This window comes from Colletotrichum truncatum (assembly GCF_014235925.2).
Source record: "Colletotrichum truncatum strain CMES1059 chromosome Unknown Contig_0003, whole genome shotgun sequence".
In the NCBI taxonomy this organism is placed as follows: Eukaryota; Fungi; Ascomycota; class Sordariomycetes; order Glomerellales; family Glomerellaceae; genus Colletotrichum; species Colletotrichum truncatum.
The window spans coordinates 4,921,107-4,939,617 of record NW_027222400.1 but is presented as its reverse complement, the minus strand read 5'-3'; the positions used below and the strand labels follow the sequence as shown (position 1 = coordinate 4,939,617).

Genomic DNA, 18,511 nt, shown 5'->3' with positions numbered 1-18,511 from the left:
AGAATTATAGCTATTACTAATATCTCTTATATTATAATACTTGATTTTACTAGACTTTATAGTCAAGCTACTACTATTAAAAGAACCGTTTACTAAAGTAAAATACGATAGCATACTAGTTATAGTAAATCGACTTACTAAATACGTTTATTTTATACCTTACTTAGAATTAAGCATAGCCGAAGATTTAGTATATACCTTCCTTAGAATTATTGTTAGCTAATACGGACTATTATAAGAAATCGTATCTAATAGAGGATCTATCTTTATATCTAAGTTTTAGAGATCCTTAATCTTATAACTAGGAGTAAAGTATAAACTTAGTATTACTTTCTATCTATAGACTAATAAATAAATAGAAAGAATTAATTAGATTTTAGAAATATATCTTAAATACTACGTTAACTATAAATAAGATAAGTAGGTTAAGTTACTACTTATAATATAATTTGTATATAATAGCGCGGTAGGAGAAAATACTTAGGAATTACCTTTCTTTCTTAACTATAGATTTAACCTTACTATATATAGAGAACCTCGATAAGGTTTAGTAGTAATAAAAGCTATTATAAATATTAAGAAACTTAAGAAAATCTAAGAAAACCTACTAAAAGACTTAGAATTCGTATAATAACGAATAAAAAAACATATAGACCGTTTAAGGATAAAAAACTATCTTTTAAGGAGGGAGATAGCGCCTACCTCCTTAGACGTAATATTAAAATAAAACAACCTAGTAATAAACTCGACTTTAAGAAACTAAAACCTTTCGAAATTACTAAGAGAATTTCTAAAGTTAATTATAAGTTAAAACTATTAGAAACTATAAAATATTACCTAGTTTTCTATATCTTACTTCTTAAACTAGTATTAAAAGGTTTATATATAAGCAACTATATCGAAGTAGACGCTAACAATACTAAATATAAAGTCGAGAAAGTCTTAGACTACTATATAATAGAAGACTATTAACTAAAATACTTTATTAAATAGAAAGGCTATAGATACGAAGATAATTTATAAAAACTAGCGGAATACTTAAAAAATGCTTTAGAAAAACTATATAAATATTAGGAAGAAGAAAAATATATAGCCTAAGGAAGAACGAAAGTATTAAAAAGATATAAAGTATTAAGACGATAAAAGAAACGTTTAATAGTTAAGATAGTTAAAAGAATAAAAGGTTAAAAACTATAAAAACCTAACTACTAGCTATACTAAAACCTAAAGACGCTAAAATATTAAGAAGTCTAACGCTAGACTAGTTAATAATATCGGATACCTTTAAGGTATAAAGGTTGTTTATAACAACCGTCTCGAAGGAACCTGCCTCTTCGACTTCTAACTAATCCTACCTTTTTAAAAATAATATTTACTTCTACTTTCGAATATACTTTACCCTTACGAAAGCTTTATTTATATTAGCTTATACCTTTTATAACGCCTTTATTCTTTTTATAAATAACGCTTCGGATATCTACTTTTCGCGATCTAAGCGACTTAATTTATCTAACAATCTTTTAATTAAAGAAAATTTTAGTAATACTAATAAGAATAAGGAATAGTTATAAACTTATAACTATAAATCGTATCCTCCTTAGCATTATAATCACGCTTCGTCTTACTTATACGAATATACTTACTATAAATAGACAAGCTTGCTAGCAAGCGATAACGAAAGCTATTTAACCGATAATAAGAATAAGGCATAATAGCGTTATAACCTTTATAAATAATTCTAAATATATAGCGAAAATAGCGTAAATAAGCAGCGCTACGTATAAAAGTTTCTTCTAATATCTTATTAGTAAAAGAAGGAGAGAAATATAGAAACTAATATATCTAGCAAAACAACTTACTTATGTTAAGTCTAGAGGCTAGACCTTCTAAGGGAGACCTAATATTATGACTTGTTCGTTATACCTAACAAAGGGTTAATAGACTTACCTAGGTTAGCAGCTAGAACAAGGCATTTATATATAAGATACGGGATAAAGTAATAAAAGAACCTCGAAAGGGAAAAACTATTATATAGGTTACGTAGAGATAAGATAATATAATAAGCGCCTAGCTAAGGAAGTAAGCGCTTACCCTTAGCAATAAGTACTTATCGTATACGACGAGCGCTTATTAAGATCTATTACGCGATTATTAAAGACTTATATATAGATCAAGACTTAAGCTTTGCTTAAGACCTTTTAGATAGTTCTTTAGCAATCAACTTATAATTTATCCTCGATAACTTTCAGCTTAGCTTATAGTTTATAATATTACTATACCTCGTTACTTAGTATAAGACTAATTACCTTACCCTAACCCTCGATCTACTAGTACGACATACCTATATACGACGCAAGACTTATTATTAGTATCGTAGCCTTAACTTCTATTAGTAGAAACCCTACTATTACTAGCTAGCCGTAATAAGTCTCGACTAATCCGTTTAGTAGATTTGCTAAGATAGTAAGACTTATAGAAGAAGGCGTTAATTTCTAACGTTATAAACCGAATGCTAACACAGTAGTAAGCCTCTATAATACGTAATAGGTAGGCGTAAACTAGCCGGCGGTATATTAGTTTAAGAGACGGTCGCTAGGTAGCCTAGAAAGCAGCAAGGCTAATAGTAATATCTTAAGGCACGTAATTTCTAGTATTATAAGTCTTAACGACGTAGACGTTAGAAACCTAATAAACTTTAGTAAGGGAAGTATGCTATGTTACGTATATAAGGCTTAAGGTCTGCTAATTATATTCTACGTAATTACGACGAAGTTTTCTAAGGCTTAGTAAGTTAGCTAGGCTAGAAGGGTTATACTTAACGTTATAAAGTATCTAATTGTAAATAACGTTAAGGTTAGTAGGGTCTTAGGTCTAGAAGAAGACGGTGCTTACGCTAAGTAACTAGACTAAAGCGTTAGAAGTAGAAGTAGAAGGTACTAAATCGCTTTTTTTAATATACTTAACGAAATATCGTAAGTTATTAAAAGTTAAAGTAGTATAACTAGAATCGAGAACGATATCGTCTTAGGTAATAAGGTTATTATAAGTAGTAGTAAAAACTATTAGGCTAGCGATAGAGGCAAAATATTATAGTTCTATACGCACGTATATGTAGGGGCTAAAGCCCCACTATGCATATAGGTCTCCTACCTGCACATAGGTCTATAAGGCCTGTTAACGTCTAGTTAGATAACATCTAGCTAGACGGCACCTTTTAGCGCAACGGTCAGGCGTACGCCTTTTCCTGTGACATGTAGTAGCACAACCTAGTTCCTCTATTATAGCAGGCATGAGGAGTTCGATTCCCTCATTACGTACGCGCGCGAGTCTGGTGATCTGCTGAGTTAGCCAGGAAAGTTTACATACGCTATGAGATGCCCACAAGAAGGCCGCTACGTTAGCCGTCACTGTTCTCTTCCTCGTGGAGATGTCTAGGAACTTCTGATAAGCAGGAGCCAGGACCGTCTAGCCCTGACGATGCTACAAAGCCTCTATGGCTTTAGGGTGCCCTCGGGACGAGTGCCTTTCGTGAGAGGGGCACTTGTCATAGTTCTATGCGCACGCATATGTAGGGGCTAAAGCCCTACTATGCATATAGGTCTCCTACCTGCATATAGGTCTATAAGGCTTGTTAACGTCTAGTTAGATAACATCTAGCTAGACGGCACCTTTTAGCGCAACGGTCAGGCGTGCGCCTTTTCTTATAATACAAAGGCAGACTAACCTAAGATAGTAGGTAACGCTTTAATAATAGTCTAGTAGATACTATTAATAGAAGTAAGCTAATCCTAGTAGTAGCGATCGCTATATATATACTTTCTTACTTTTTTAATTAACTTATCCTAGTTAACATAGTATAGAAGGATAAGATTAAGGTAGACGATATAGTACTTCGTAGTCTCGTAATTATAGTTATAATAGTCGTACTTCTTCTTTTCCTTAAAAGTAATAATAATAGAGGTAACGGTAGTAGTAACGGCTAGAAAAGCAAAACCCTTACTACTAACAGACTTACCTCTAAGTATATTATAAATAGTAGCATAACTATGCTTTTAATCCTCGTCTTAAGCAAGTATATAAATCGTATTAGCTACCTTATTCTACGTAAGATAGGTAGCGCCTTTTAAGGTAAAATGCTTAACGTACATGATAAGCGAGTGAGACAGACAAGCGAGTGAGACAGTAAACCAGACCTTCGCGACAATAATTTCGAAATCTATAACAAGAAATCTTAGATTGATTAATACTACTCGGATTCCTGTTCTTCGGATGTTTCCTCAATAAATTGACATGTTCTCGCGTTGTGGCCTGTATTCCCGCATACGCCACACCGACGATGAGTCGTCTCAGACCTCACTTTGCAACCACTACTCCGTCGCGTTTCCTCTTGTAGTTGCGTGTCTGCCTCTCTTTGCGACTGTATATCCTCTCCAGTAGATATAGTAAGACTTCCTCCTTTCTGTAGACGTGTTTTCTTAGCCCTTCGACGCCGACTTAATATTGCATTCTCCTCTCGAAGGATTTGAACCTCTGACTCTAGTAATGCTACCCGATGCCCTAGTCCTTCTGTCCCTCTGGCTAGCTTACTCACAGCACTATAAATTGATGCTGGAGAGCTGCTTCGGTGGCGTGAGATTCGACTCTTAATAAAAGTAGACTGTGATCTTGCTTCGCTTGGGTTGCTCGGCGTCCTAGAGATCCAAGGGTCTGGTGTCTGAGGGACCCCCTCCTCAGGCGTTGGCGTTCGGAACTTTACATCCAGCTTTGAGAGAACACTTTCTGCATTCAAAGGGACAAGTCCAGCTCCTCGGAAACCTCCCTGGATATTTTTCCTCGTAAAAGACTGCTTAAAAGCTTCGTGAAATGCTGCAAAGAAATCTTCCTTCGAGATATGGGTTGTGCCTTGCCGCATCTTATTCTCAATTTGCCGACCGTAGGCATTCTTTAACGGCTGAAAACAACCAACATCTAAGGGTTGAAGTAGATGAGACGAGTGAGCCGGCATGCACAGTGTAATAATGTTGTTTTCTTGACAAAAGAGCTCGAAGGCTGCGGAGTGGTGACTTTCATGACCATCAACAACGAGGAGGCGATATTTCCCAGACGTACGTGGTTTTGTATAAATGTCGAAGTGTCTGATCCAGTCAATACCTCTCTCGTTTGTTGTCCATCCATTTTCAGACGTTGCAATAGCCCAATCGCCCGGAAGAGAGGTTTCTGTATACCAGCTTGAGAGGTGATACTGGCCTGCAACGATGATGTATGGCGGGATGCTCTCCCCTTGGGAATTAATAGCCTGGATAACTGTAACCCATTCCCTATTGCCAGGCTGTGTCATCTTCGTATTTGAACGCCTTTCAGCACTTGTAACAACCATTCCAGAAGCAATAACGCCCATCATAAAGCCGGTCTCATCAAAGTTGTAGATATCAGCATCAGCAATACCATACTTCGCAATTGTATTCTTCACAAGCGAAAACCAGCCACGAATCACCTCTGGATCTTCGCATTGAGCTCTCTTATAGTCATACTTGCGAAAGAAACGCGTCCTAAGCTGTGGTTGTCGCTTGACGAAATTAGAAGCCCAGCGCTTCCCAACTGGAGGCGCGTCGCGCTCTGCGAGAAGTCGATTGGCCATTTCTTCCACACCACTCAGCCGGGGAGGAAATGATCGCGCATCTAGGTCGAGAATATACTCAACTATTGTCTTCTCTTCTAAATCTGATAAATTCCGTGAATTAGGCATGCTGTCGCGTCGTGAGACTATTCCCTTTAGTCGCCGGCTTAATGTTGCGTGACTGACTGTATAGAGTGCACCTGCGGCCCGAGCACTAAGTTTTGGGTCATTTCTCATTGCTTGAAGGGCAATTTGTAACCTTCTTTCAATACTAGCTGATTCCATGATTTATTGTAGAGGAAAAGGTGCCGGTCGCGTCAAGGTGCGACGGTCGCGGTTTACTGTCTCACTCGCTTGTCTGTCTCACTCGCTTATCATGTACGTTATATATATTAAGAAGTCAGTCTTTAAAAAAATTAAAAAGAAAAATAGTAAGGAAGGAGTCTAGTAGACGACCGTAAATAGTCTTAATACGCTTTCTAAGGTAGTAATAGCGATTAAAAGTATTATAAAGTATCTTATAATCGTTAGTAGTAGTCTTAGCAAACTCGTTAATAAAGGCAGCTATAGCGTCTTATAAGATTCTCGGAATATACTTCTCGAACGCTTACTATAACTAGTATAGGTTTCTATCGTCGATCTAACCTGCTATGTAAAGTCTATTAAGAACCGATTCGCTAGCGTTTATAAGGAGACTATACGTAACGTTACGGTTTTTTCTCTATTCCTCTATAGCGATAGGGTTAGCAAGGCGAGGGACGTTAGTCTCGAGGAATATCTCGAAGTCGTATCCTTGCAAGGTCGCTATAATAAGCATATGCTATATATTCTAGTTAGATTTACCTTTTAAGTAAGGAAGAAGCGTAAAGATAGTCTTAAAGTCGTTTTAAGATATCTTAAAGTAAAAAATAAGGGTATTATAATAATACGGGATAGACTTATAGTCGTACCTCGATTATAAGCGTTTCTGTTACGGCCAGCTATCTGACAGTAGGGTTCTGCTAACAGAAGGTGCAGTAAGAGACTAACACTGGTTCGTAGAGGTCGTTCTGGTAGATCGTAGGGTTAGGGTAAGGTGATCAGTCTTACACTATGGTAACGAGGTTCTTAGTATTCACAATACTGAGAGGTAAGCTGAAAGTCATTCGAGGATGAATCACAAGTTGATTGCTGAAGAACTATCTAGAGGGCTTGAGCAGGTACTCAAGTCCTGGTCTATATAGGAGTCTATCTACACGTATTGTCTGTAGTCGTTGGAGATCATATTGATCGAACATGATCCGTTGGCCCCCAACTCTTCTTGGATCATTCTGACCTAGAATGATTCATCACGTGACTTGTTCCGTTCTATAGTTCTTCCGTTCCCAGAGGTTACCTTTTGTTCCCGTGGCCCTGCATACAAAGTCCTGTCATAACCGCCCAACCGAGTGGGTCCTGTTAGGTGTATCTAACGGGTCGTAACATCAGGTCTCCCCTCGATGGTCTTGTCCTCAAGGCCAACATAAGTAGGTCGTGGCTTCCCAGGTTGGGGAGTCGTCAATCGTGCTTCCTTGTTTATTCATGATGCTGACATCATGTCAGGTCGCGTTCAAAAATCCAAATCAAAGAACCCTGTGGCTTATAAGGAACTTAGCCAGCTTGTCGATTTGTTCGGGTTCATCATGCCTGTCCCTTGTTCCGGTTGCGCGGCTGCCGGTGTCGACTGCGTCGTTTCCGAAGTTAATTCTTCTCGTTGTTCGCGTTGCGTTGCCGATAAGCATTCTTGCGACATTCACGGTCCTTCCGCGGCTTCCCTCATTCGGGTTCGGCAACAGAAAATAAAAATTGATGATGAGCTTGAGAAAGCTGAAGAAGAGCAGTTAGCTCTTATGGCGAAGATTCGTCGTTTACGAAGGCGTCGCAAGGACATCAATCGTGAGGCGACTGATCTCATTCGATCTGGTTTGCGGCGTGTGGAGGAGGTTGAGAATGAGTATCGTTCCGAGGTTCTTGGTTTGCAGAGTGCTAGCTCGGAAACTGTGGGTGCACTTCATTCCCTGGGTGCTATTGGCGTCGTGGATTGGTCTGGCGTCGGTTTGGACGACTGGGGTCCAGAGACGTCCTCTGGTGCCAGTATTGTTGGAGTTCTTCCTGAGCGTGTTCCAGGTTCTTAGCTGGTTCCCACGAATCGTCTTCGTGTCCATAGTTTTTCCACTTAATGAAGTATTCTGTTGTTGCGTCATTCCTCCGGTAGTCTAGAATGCGTTCTACTTCGTATTCGGTGTCATCTGTTTCCACAATGATGCAGTATTCGGTATGTGTACCGTCCGGTGCTGGTTCTAATAATGAGACGTGAAAGACTGGGTGACATTTCATTGTTTCCGGTAGTTTCAACTCGTAGTTGACTTCGGAAATTTTCTTCGTGATTTCGAAAGGTCCTAGTTTTTTGAAGTCGAGTTTGTCGCTAGGTCGTTTCGTTTTGATGTTTCGCCGTATGAGGTAGGCGCTACCTCCCTCTTTTAGGGGTGGGCCTCTCACCCTATGTCGGTCGGCGTGTTTCTTCATTCTTTGCTGTACGAATTCGAGTTCTTGGGGTAGTTTTTGTTGGATTTCCTTAAGTTTCTTGATGTCTGCTACTGCTTTTATCGCGGCAGAGCCGGTTCGGGGTTCTCCATAAGCGGTAGGGTTGAATCCATAGTTGAGGAAGAAAGGTGATTCTCGCGTGCTTTCTCCTATTGAACTGTTGTATGCGAACTGTGCGGTTGGTAACAACTTGACCCAGTTATCCTGGTCGTAGTTCACATAACTCCTTAGGTATGTTTCCAGGATCTGGTTGATTCTTTCCGTTTGTCCGTCGGACTGCGGGTGGAAGGCAGTGCTGAGGCTGTGCTTTGCTCCGAGCTGCGAGATCAGGGATCTCCAAAACTTGGACGTAAAGACTGATCCTCTGTCTGACACTATCTCCTGGGGCAGGCCGTGTTGGCTGACAATGATCCTGAGAAAGGTGTATGCTAAGTCTTCTGCCGTGCTTGATTCCAAGTATGGTATGAAATACGCGTACTTCGTGAATCTATCCACAACCACTAGTATACTGTCGTACTGTATTTTAGTGAGTGGTTCTCTCGATTTTGGTAGTTTGACGATAAAGTCTAGAGAGATTGAGTGCCAGGGTGCTGGTGGTGCTGGCAATGGTTGCAATTCTCCGTATGGTTTGTGTCTGCTGGGCTTACTTTTTGCGCAGACTTCGCAATCCTTGATTGCGTCAGCGACGTCTTTCCGTGTGACTCGCTTGTCGTGATGTTGCCTGATTCGTTTCCAGGTCTTTTGTGACTCCTTGGTGACCGTGAGCGGGCGCGCTGTGTATTTCCCTGATTTGGTCGTGTGTCATCCTTCCAGTCGTGCTGGTCTTGACACGTTCGCCAATCATTAAGAGCTTTGCAGCGGGCACGAGGTCGCCGTTTTCGTTTTTAAGAATCACTTGCGTCTCTTCTGGGACTTCGTCCTTGTAATCGGGTCTTCGGCTAGGGGCGTCTGCTCTGCCGTTTTCCGATCCTTTCCTGTAGATGATTCGAAAGTTGAATTCTGAAAGGAATTCTGACCATCTGATTTGTCGTTTGTTGAGTTCTTTCGAAGTGGTGAAGTGTGCCAGATTCTTGTGATCCGTGTACACTTTTACTTCGTACTTTGTTCCTGATAGTTGGGGTCTCCATTCTTTGAATGCGTCGATAATTGCCATAAGTTCCTTATCATGGATCTGGTAATTCAGTTCAGGTCCTTGGAACTTCCTTGAAAAGAATCTACAGGGGTGTAGGACTCCGTTCTCGTCCCTTTGGCCTAGCTGCGCTCCTTCAGCTTCGTCCGAAGCATCCGTTTCGAGCTCGAAGGGCTTCTCAGGGTTCGGAATCTGGATGACGGGTTCCGATGTGACCTTGTCCTTGACTTCTTGGAACGCTTTCTGTTGTTTGTCTGTCCATTCCCAAGGTGCATTTTTCTTAGTGAGTTCGGTAAGAGGCAATATCGTTTTGGAGTAGTCTTTGAGGAATTTTCGGTAGAAGTTGACAAATCCTAAGAAGGATAGTATGTCCTTCGGGTTCTCTGGTGTAGGCCATTCTTGCACAGCCTTGATTTTGTTAGGGGACATCTTGATTACGCCTGGCGTGATTGTGAACCCTAAAAATTCTACTTCCTGTTTGTGAAACAGACTCTTCTCTGGTTCCACAAGTAGCTTCGCTTGTTCGAGTGCTTTGAGAATCTCGTGGACATGCTTCTTGTGTTCTTCCAACGTTTTGGAGAATATAAGGATGTCGTCGAGGTACACAACAACAGACTTGTCCAGATATTCCCGTAGTACTTGGTTGATCATAGTTTGGAATGTAGCCGGTGCGTTGGTGAGTCCAAATGGCATGACTAACGTTTCAAACTGTCCTCTTCTCGTTCGGAAGGCTGTTTTCCACTCATCTCCTTCTGCAATTCGGATAAGGTTGTAGGCTCCTTTAAGGTCCAAGGCTGTGAACCATTGGGCCTCGTAGAGTAGGTCTCTTAGTTCCGATATGAGGGGCAGTGGGTAACAGTCTTTGATCGTAATATCGTTGAGTCGTCGATAATCGACACAAAGTCTTTTCTTCCCGTTCTTCTTTGGTACGAATAGTACGGGGTATCCTGCAGGTGATTTCGAAGGTCTGATGAATCCTTTCGCAAGATTTTCGTCAAGCCATTCGTCTAAGGCTTTCATTTCTTCTTGGTTGAGTGGGTATATTTTGTTAAAGGTGGGTTCGTGTCCTTCCTTAATTTCGATCTTGTGATCCCACTTGCTGTGTTCCGGTAATCCGGTCTCGAGTTCTGGTGCAAAGAGTTTGCTGTAGACCCTGTATTCAACAGGTATCTTTGACATTGGATCTTCCGTGACTTTGTCAATCGTCGTGGCTGCTAGCGTCCTAGTGCCAATGTCTTTTATCCTTAGCATCAGGCGTGGTCTTGCTCTGGTTGCTGCTAGTAATCCGCATGAGGCCTTCGTCGAGTGCTTCTCAGAGGCTGGATTGAATTTCATTCGGCCGGTAACCCAATCGATTTGTGGGTTATGTCTTCGTAGCCATGGAATTCCAAGGATAACGTCGTGGTTTCCTATCTCCGTGATGTCGAGGCTGATAAGCTCCTGATGGCCATGGTAGAGCAAAGGGAGTTGCGCTGTCTCCTGATCAATGCTGCCTCCGCCATACTCGACTTCTTTCCCTTCTACATTCCTTAGTCGGTAAGGGTTTTGCTTCTGATTCCATGGTATTTCTCGCTGTTGCACTATTCGGGGTGCGATAAAGTTTCCTTGGGCTCCTGAGTCTATCAGGACCTGTGTGGTGTATCCGCCTAGGTTTACTGTGATCTTCATTTGTGCGTCGTCGTCGAATGTAGCATATAGGGACTTGCTGGGGGAGCTTGCTATGTGTCCCGGACAAGGCGGCTCTCCTAGTTTTTTGAGTAGAGGGCCTTCTCGCCCTTCTTTCGGTCTCTGCCGAGGTTACTTTCTCTGATTCCTAGACGAGGTGGGCTGGGCGTCTCGCCGTCCTGTCCTTGCTTGTCTAGTTCTTGTTATCGGAATCTCTAACTTTCGCTTTTTGGAATGTAGTAGAGTTTGCATAGGTCTTCCCTGCAATTCCACCAGACTCCCGTGAAGTGGTTCACACACTTCTGAGGGTATTCGATGCTGGGTCGTAGGAATGCTATTCCATTGTTGTTGGTTTTCCATTCTCCGGGTTCTCCCCGTACTTCCCAATATGAGAGTTCTTGTTCCTCATGGGCTCTGCGGATTCGCAGTTCTTCTTTTCTTTTGGGGTATAGTTCGTTTTCTGCTTTCTTTGAGAGATGGTAGGCGCAGTGATCGAAGATGCAGTAGATCCATGCTATCTCCTTGTGTTCTCTGTGCTGTGTCGTAATCCTGGGATCGTCTTCCAAGAATATTTCTTCATCCCGGGTTTGTGTGATTGTTGTAGGGATTTTGTTATGATATTCTTCTGCATGGAATGCGATCTGTTGGCAGTCGTCTTGGGGGTCGATGTATTTGTATTCTAGTGCTTCCTTAATTTTTTCTATTCTGTCGAGATGGTGTTCTTCTTCTGCGTCTTCCGGGTCGGTATCGTCTATCGACGTTCCTTGTGGACGTACTTCCGCCGAGGGTGGTCCGTCTACGACGTCTTCAGCCCATTCCGAGATGGGTTGAGGAGTAGCGCGGGTTCTTTGTGGCAATTCAAAGGTCGAGTCGCTGGCTACCGTGGTATATGGTGAGCTCCATCGTTGGCTTAGGTTGTCCTTTGCTTGGTATACTCGGGTCTGGGTGCTGGCGTCCCTGAATTGTTGTTGTCTCAGCATTTCATCCAATTGCTCGGTGGCTTTGCGGGCGTATTTGCTGGCTACCGCGAGGGTTCGTTCCGTCTTTCCATCGTTTTGGGGTCGGTAGACAAATTGGGTTGCTTTGTACTTGAGTTGATACTGTCCTCGGGTGTTTCCGCGTAGTGCGATGCGGCGGTCTCGGGTTTTCCGCATGTGTTGGAGGGTGTCTCTAACTTCGCTGTTGTTTCGAATTTGCATCGTGTAGTTGATGGCGTCTTGTATCCGTTTGATGGCTGTCTCGTTTTCTTCTTCGAGTTTCCTGGCTTCTTCTTCTGAGAAACTTTCCGGGGTGTTTACTTCATTCGTCTGTCGATAGTTGGCGAGGCGTGGGATGTCCTATAAGAGTCCCGGTTGGTGCATAATGCTACCATCTTGGAAGGCGTTGTTGAGTTCCGCGGCCTTCTTTGCTTGTTCCCAGTCGTCGAGTGGCTCCTGTCGCTGCTTAGTGTAATCCGGTCTACCGGTGTATCGGTCTATCATAGCAATGGCCTTGGGTATGTTGGTGGTGTCGTATCCCGATCGTCCTGCTGGGTTTTGAGGGTACCATCTACTATTCTCTTTTGCATGCCTGTGCGTGGTGCAATCATTGTCATAGCAGGCTGTCCATCCCTTTTCTTCGTGGCTAGGGATTTTGGTTGCAGCGTTGGCTTGCTTAGGGGTTGCCGTAAGTTTCTTAGGCTGTGTGCAGTGTCTGGCCATGTGTCCTGGCTTGTCGCAGTTGTAGCATTTGAATTCTCTGCGTCTGGGTTTGTCTTTTTGCGCGACGCTCAGGTCCATGGGTCCGCTGTGTTGTCTATGTGCGGTGCTCTGCTGATTGTTGTTCCTGTTGTTCTGGTTTTTGTTGAACTTGTGTTGGGGTTGCTATTAGTATTTCTTTCCTGAGTTGGCTGTTTGACGTTTTTCTCCTTTTTCCTTGCGTCGTTTAAACAGTCGGTTGTCAATCTTAATAGCGTATTCGACATAATCAAGGAAGCTAGGTGGCGTGTCCACTTTGGCCATTTCGTCCTTGACGTCGTCCTTGAGACCCTGGTAGAAAGCGAAGACTTTGCTTTCGTCGGTCATGTCGAGTCTGGCTGCGAGTCGTCGAAATTCTGCGGCGTACATTGTAGCTGATTTGTTTTGTCGTAGGCTCGCTAGTTCTCTTTCTGCTTGTCTTTTCTCATCGGGGTCTAAGAAGAGAGATTGAAGGGCTTTAACATATCCACTGAAGCTGAAAAAGATGTCCTTTACTTCTTGACTGTATCTCTCGATAGGGGTGTCCAGCCATTCTTGTTGGAGGGGTTCGAACCAAGCGAGGGCCTTCCCTCTCAAGAAGGTGGCGGCGTGGACGACACGTTCGGTATCGTTCTGGAACGTGTTGATGTGGAAGGCTTGGTAGGTCTGTATCTGTACCAAGTATCCTTTGAGCTGTCTAGGGGTTCCGTCGAAGGTGGTAGGGGTGTTGAGCTTAAGGCGTTCTCTTCCTTCGACAGGAGCTGATATGACGTTCGCGGCAGCTCGAAGGGTTGTGACTTCCTTCTCTAGTTCTTTGGTGCGGCGGGCTTGTTCCTGTAGCTCCTTGAGGGCTTTGACGTTCTGGTTGAACAGGTTTTTCATTTCCCTGAGCTCGTTGTTGTTCCGCTCAAGTTGCCGCTTAAGTTCTTCATTGTCGTCATCGCTATCGGATTCCTCCTTCATTTCCTGGTCTTGAATCTCTTGGGCCAGATTCTGGGGAATACGTCTCTCGGACGTGGACGAGGTTCCAGGAGTAGGGTTTTCGGTAGTTCCGTGCGAAGACATCTTGTCTTATACTGTTCGTTAGTCTCAAAGGGCAACTTACTGAACAGGAGCAATCAAAGTGTTACGGCCAGCTATCTGACAGTAGGGTTCTGCTAACAGAAGGTGCAGTAAGAGACTAACACTGGTTCGTAGAGGTCGTTCTGGTAGATCGTAGGGTTAGGGTAAGGTGATCAGTCTTACACTATGGTAACGAGGTTCTTAGTATTCACAATACTGAGAGGTAAGCTGAAAGTCATTCGAGGATGAATCACAAGTTGATTGCTGAAGAACTATCTAGAGGGCTTGAGCAGGTACTCAAGTCCTGGTCTATATAGGAGTCTATCTACACGTATTGTCTGTAGTCGTTGGAGATCATATTGATCGAACATGATCCGTTGGCCCCCAACTCTTCTTGGATCATTCTGACCTAGAATGATTCATCACGTGACTTGTTCCGTTCTATAGTTCTTCCGTTCCCAGAGGTTACCTTTTGTTCCCGTGGCCCTGCATACAAAGTCCTGTCATAACCGCCCAACCGAGTGGGTCCTGTTAGGTGTATCTAACGGGTCGTAACAGTTTCTCTAAGGCTATAGCTTTAGAAGCGTATCTATACGTTAGATAGCTTACTTTCGCTACTACCTATATATACTATTAGAAAGGGAAAGTATTAATAAGTAAATAGTACTAAAGAAGTATAAATATTATATAGGAAGGAGAATCTTACGTAAGAACATGCCTTCCGTTAGGAAGGTTAACTTCTCCATCCGCGAAGGCGTAAAAAACTATCCTGTGCCTTGATCCCCCCTGGTCTCCTGTTCTGTGATTGGCTAGAGCAAAAATCGATGCTGATTGGTCGTAGCGACCCTGCCACTAATCAGCGCTCGTTATTCTTCGTTCGACCAATCAGCTTCGTTTAACCCCTGTTCCGGCCAATCACCTCTCATGTTCGCCGTCCTCGGGTCTTCCCGTCGTTTACCCAATGTCTTGCCGGTCTTCTTCCATTTATTTCCCGCCAACCACTCTCATTTTCCCGTCTTTTCAACCCCTGGCCTAGCCCGGCCCAACCTCGCCCATCGAACTTTCCATCCTAATACCACCCTATCGTTACCTTCCGTGATTTCCTATCTATCTGATTAATATCTATTGCTTGTCCTTCCTATTGCTGGTTTCATAATATCGTATTTCTCCTCTATGTCTATGCCCCATAACCCCCCTGTGCTTTGTGATAGCAAGTCCCCTCTGGTTGTTCATCTTCATATCTACGTCACTAATGCTTTCTCTAGCTGGCGGTGACCTGCTGGATCGACTTGGTGTGAGCACCTCTATGCGCACCAGCCGAACAATAGAAGTTTTATCTTGCTCTCCAATAGCCCGGGAGCTTGCTCCCCGGAAACAGGGCAAGACGCTGTCGTTCGATCATGGTTATCGCATTATTGCTGCCCTGGTTCAGGCTACCGGCGTTGAGCGCCGACCTCCATGCGACCGATGTGCCCGTTCAAATGGTCCGTGGAAGCAATGTATTGTAATGCAGTCCGCTGAGGGTTTACGGGCTACGAATGGTGGGTGTGCTAACTGTTGGTGGAATAATACTGGTTCCCGTTGTAGTCACCGTATGTAAGGTTTTTTGTCCTCTTTCGTCCTGCTCTTTTATTAACTATTTTAGATGCTTCTTTCGCTAGACGTTCGGGTGTATCCTTGGGCTTGATCGGACAGCCACCAGGTACTCTCTCTGACTCTTTCTCTGCCTTGGATCGATGGGAGATAGAACTGGAGACTCTCGGTAACCCTGGTATTACCTCGCGTGCATCCACACTGGCCAGAATGGATGCTTCTGAGCTGGTTACTCATTACAAAGACCTTACATCCCGGTTAGAAGCAATCCACGCCTCGATAGCTCACTTGACGAACGAGTGCCAGCTATTAGGCCAGCAGGTTTCGGAGGTTTCCTTAGTCTTGTCTTTCCAGCGGACATTCGAGGTACGGAGGATTCCTCCGGGTCTAGCACATATTAACTTTACGCCTATTGTATGCCCTCCTTCTGGTCATAGCAATAAGTCCAACAGCACTACACAAGACAGCAATACGCGATAATAACCCAGTGTTAACCCGATTCATAACATGCCTGAACCGCCAAGGCAAGACCACTAATCTGTCCTTTCATCTTAATGGTTTTACCTCCCTATTTACTATTCCGCCCTCCTATGCTTCATCTCTCTCCCTAGCCTCGAACGCCCGGACTGTTGCTTCCGCGAGGATCCTTAGTCTTTTGGTTCCTTCGACTAGCTCCTCCGGCATGCGCGCCTCTAGGAACTGCTTTACGTTTAACGGCTGTATGAGAGCGATATCTTCAAAGCGCCGCACGCGGGATAGCTGAACATACATGCTTACTGCATCGCATCTTTCAAGCTCCCCCGTATTCTTACCCACTGTTCTCCCATAAAGCCCTAACAGTGTCTTTTCGAGTGTCCGCCCCTGTGCCTTAAAGTCGGTTAATGCGAAGCCTGGTGTGCATGGGAGCCCTGTCCGGACTAGCGCTAGTTTTACATTGGCTTTCTGCAGATCTGGCCGGAGTATTTTGATGTGCTTTTCTGGTACTCGAATATTGGCTGCTGGCAACATTACAGTATTAGGTGGCAGATGGGGGAAAGCTAACCCGTTCGTTTCTTCGGACTGGAGAATAATACCACTAGGCGGTCCGAGAAATATGGACAGCCTGTCGTTTATGATGATCTCTTCTACTCCGGGCGGATGAAGAATTCCTACGGCTGTAAACTCTGCGCCGTTGACAACCTTGAGACCCATATACTTGTTCTCGTTGATTACCACCGGCATACCCTCGACATAAGGGAACATACCAGCTGCGCTCAGCTTGCCCTCGTCGCCTAATAGCATGGCTGCTTTTCTCTCCTCTGCTGTAGGTATCCGCGATTCCCACTTGTGCTTCGAAAGATATATCGATATCTTACGACCAGTATCGACGCTATATGCTAGGGCTGCATGCAACGTCAGATCCCACCGGTGTCGGTTTAGAGGTATAACAGCTCGCCTGCCGCTGGTGAAATCGAATTTCGATTCGCTATTATATTGCGCTTCGAGCTTCGCGGCGTCCTCTCTTGTCTGCTTGCCCTCTCGCAGGCGTTCAAGAAAACCAAGCAGGTAGGCGTCCCCTTCAGCCCGTTTTTGCTCGTCGAGTACTACAACATTAGTAAACCCCTGCCAGAGTTCTTTAGCTTTAGCCTCTTTCCAGCGTCTCTCTATAGCTTTGCTTCCCGGTCCTATATTTCCTAGCACTATACCAATTCGTTCGGTAGTACTAAGGAGGCTCTTCTGCAAAACTGGCGGGAACTGTAAGAAGTCTCCAGTGAACACGACGACAGAAATGCCACCAAAAGGCTTCTCTGGGAAGCCCCTTAACATTCTGAGCTTTTGATCGATATCATATAATGTTTGGAGTCCGAGCATGCTGGCCTCGTCGATTATCAGAGCATCCCGCCTGCGCCATCGTTCTTTGGCTTTCTCTAGATTGTTCGATAACATTGGTTCTACGGTAGCGCCATCGGCGTCCCGAAATGCCAGCCCTACAGCAGAATGAATTGTATTACCGCCGATACCTGCTGCGGCCGTTCCCGACGTTGCCGTAATAACAAGCCGGCTGGACGCCCCTTTGGCTGCGAAAACCTCTTTTACGGTATCGATAAGCCACGACTTTCCAGTGCCGCCTCCCCCGCCAACGTATTGCAGGTGTTGCCGATCAGCGCCGTTTGTTCGTTCGTCGAGCGCCTCGCAGATGAGACTAAGCGCTATTCCCTGCATGCGATTTAATGTTCTCTCCGCACCGATAATCTTCCCTGCCTGGGTGAACGTATTAGCGGCCGTAATTGCGATCCAGTTTGAAGCAGGTTTCAGTCCAACTATCGCTGGCTGGGCTGGGAAATCTATATTAGCATCGTTGTCGCCAAAGCCTGTTTCGGCACCGGTATGTAGGGGTCTTTCGGCGGATTCATCCCCTTCGATGGCTAGCATTCGCTCTTTATGGAGTCTTTCCTGCGCCGCTTTGGTGATTTTTAAATGTTGCTTTGGTAGTGTTGTTTGCATATGTGGTTGACTGTTGGTGCTTTGTATTCTGGAGTCGTCATCTATGCTAGAAAACCCGGCGTTATCTAGCGTTTGTAGCAACTCTTTTATGCCTGGAGAACCATTCGTAACTCCTGGTCCGTCCTGTAGGCTGAAGACTATATCGTGAAAGGTGTGCCGCAGGTCTATCCTATCTGGGTGCCATTCTTCTGAAAGGTCTAAGCCCTCCTCAGGCACATCAAATTCGTATCCTTCATCGCCCTCGCTCCGGCTAGCCCAAAGCTTAGCGTCTTTCTTTGCGTCTTCTGCGCTCTTGTGAAGAAGTTGGATGTTATTTACCACAGCCTTAACCCGACCTGGCATGTCGGTGTATAATCTCTCCCAGATGTCACCTGGATCGGGACTAGTGGATTGCATAAAGGTTTCCCACGGCACAAATAAGCCGAGTAACAGGACTGCTGACCTATTGTCTGTTAGCGACTGTATAGCCTGAGGTATATATATATATATATACCTACCTCTTGTAATACCCTTCTTCTGTGCCTTGTACGTCATGATTTAGATGTCCGGTAACAACTGGAATTGCTTGATGTGTCCTTGGGAGCAATTCTTGTATCCACGATTCCCGGTCTGTCATTAAAGAATCGAACGGTATAAACCGTGACTGGTTTATCCTGGTCCTTCGTCCGACCCTCCGTACGCGAA

The 18,511-nt window shown here is 44.0% G+C and overlaps 6 protein-coding genes across 6 annotated transcripts; 1 reads left to right on the top strand and 5 right to left on the bottom strand.

Moving 5' to 3' along the window:
* Nucleotides 1-4,246: 4,246 nt before the first annotated feature.
* CTRU02_206223 (transposase) lies at nucleotides 4,247-5,902 on the bottom strand (the record flags this gene model as incomplete). Its single annotated transcript, XM_070204679.1, has 1 exon — nucleotides 4,247-5,902. The coding sequence occupies one exon, from the start codon at nucleotides 5,900-5,902 to the stop codon at nucleotides 4,247-4,249; it is 1,656 nt and encodes a 551-aa protein (XP_070061783.1).
* A 1,758-nt stretch (nucleotides 5,903-7,660) lies between these two features.
* CTRU02_206222 (reverse transcriptase domain protein) lies at nucleotides 7,661-10,976 on the bottom strand (the record flags this gene model as incomplete). Its single annotated transcript, XM_070204678.1, has 2 exons — nucleotides 7,661-8,848; nucleotides 8,886-10,976. The coding sequence occupies 2 exons, from the start codon at nucleotides 10,974-10,976 to the stop codon at nucleotides 7,661-7,663; spliced, it is 3,279 nt and encodes a 1,092-aa protein (XP_070061782.1).
* Nucleotides 10,977-11,188: 212 nt separating this feature from the next.
* CTRU02_206221 (reverse transcriptase domain protein) lies at nucleotides 11,189-12,751 on the bottom strand (the record flags this gene model as incomplete). Its single annotated transcript, XM_036728604.2, has 2 exons — nucleotides 11,189-12,270; nucleotides 12,343-12,751. The coding sequence occupies 2 exons, from the start codon at nucleotides 12,749-12,751 to the stop codon at nucleotides 11,189-11,191; spliced, it is 1,491 nt and encodes a 496-aa protein (XP_036579493.2).
* An 87-nt stretch (nucleotides 12,752-12,838) lies between these two features.
* CTRU02_206220 (reverse transcriptase domain protein) lies at nucleotides 12,839-13,753 on the bottom strand (the record flags this gene model as incomplete). The annotated part of the gene is made up of 1 exon (XM_070204677.1): nucleotides 12,839-13,753. One exon carries the CDS (start codon nucleotides 13,751-13,753, stop codon nucleotides 12,839-12,841), a length of 915 nt encoding a protein of 304 aa, XP_070061781.1.
* A 1,535-nt stretch (nucleotides 13,754-15,288) lies between these two features.
* On the top strand, nucleotides 15,289-15,823 carry CTRU02_206219 (uncharacterized protein; the record flags this gene model as incomplete). The annotated part of the gene is made up of 2 exons (XM_070204676.1): nucleotides 15,289-15,346; nucleotides 15,396-15,823. 2 exons carry the CDS (start codon nucleotides 15,289-15,291, stop codon nucleotides 15,821-15,823), a joined length of 486 nt encoding a protein of 161 aa, XP_070061780.1.
* Nucleotides 15,824-15,931: 108 nt separating this feature from the next.
* On the bottom strand, nucleotides 15,932-18,223 carry CTRU02_206218 (DNA repair and recombination protein; the record flags this gene model as incomplete). Its single annotated transcript, XM_036728605.1, has 1 exon — nucleotides 15,932-18,223. The coding sequence occupies one exon, from the start codon at nucleotides 18,221-18,223 to the stop codon at nucleotides 15,932-15,934; it is 2,292 nt and encodes a 763-aa protein (XP_036579494.1).
* Between the last annotated feature and the right edge of the window lie 288 nt (nucleotides 18,224-18,511).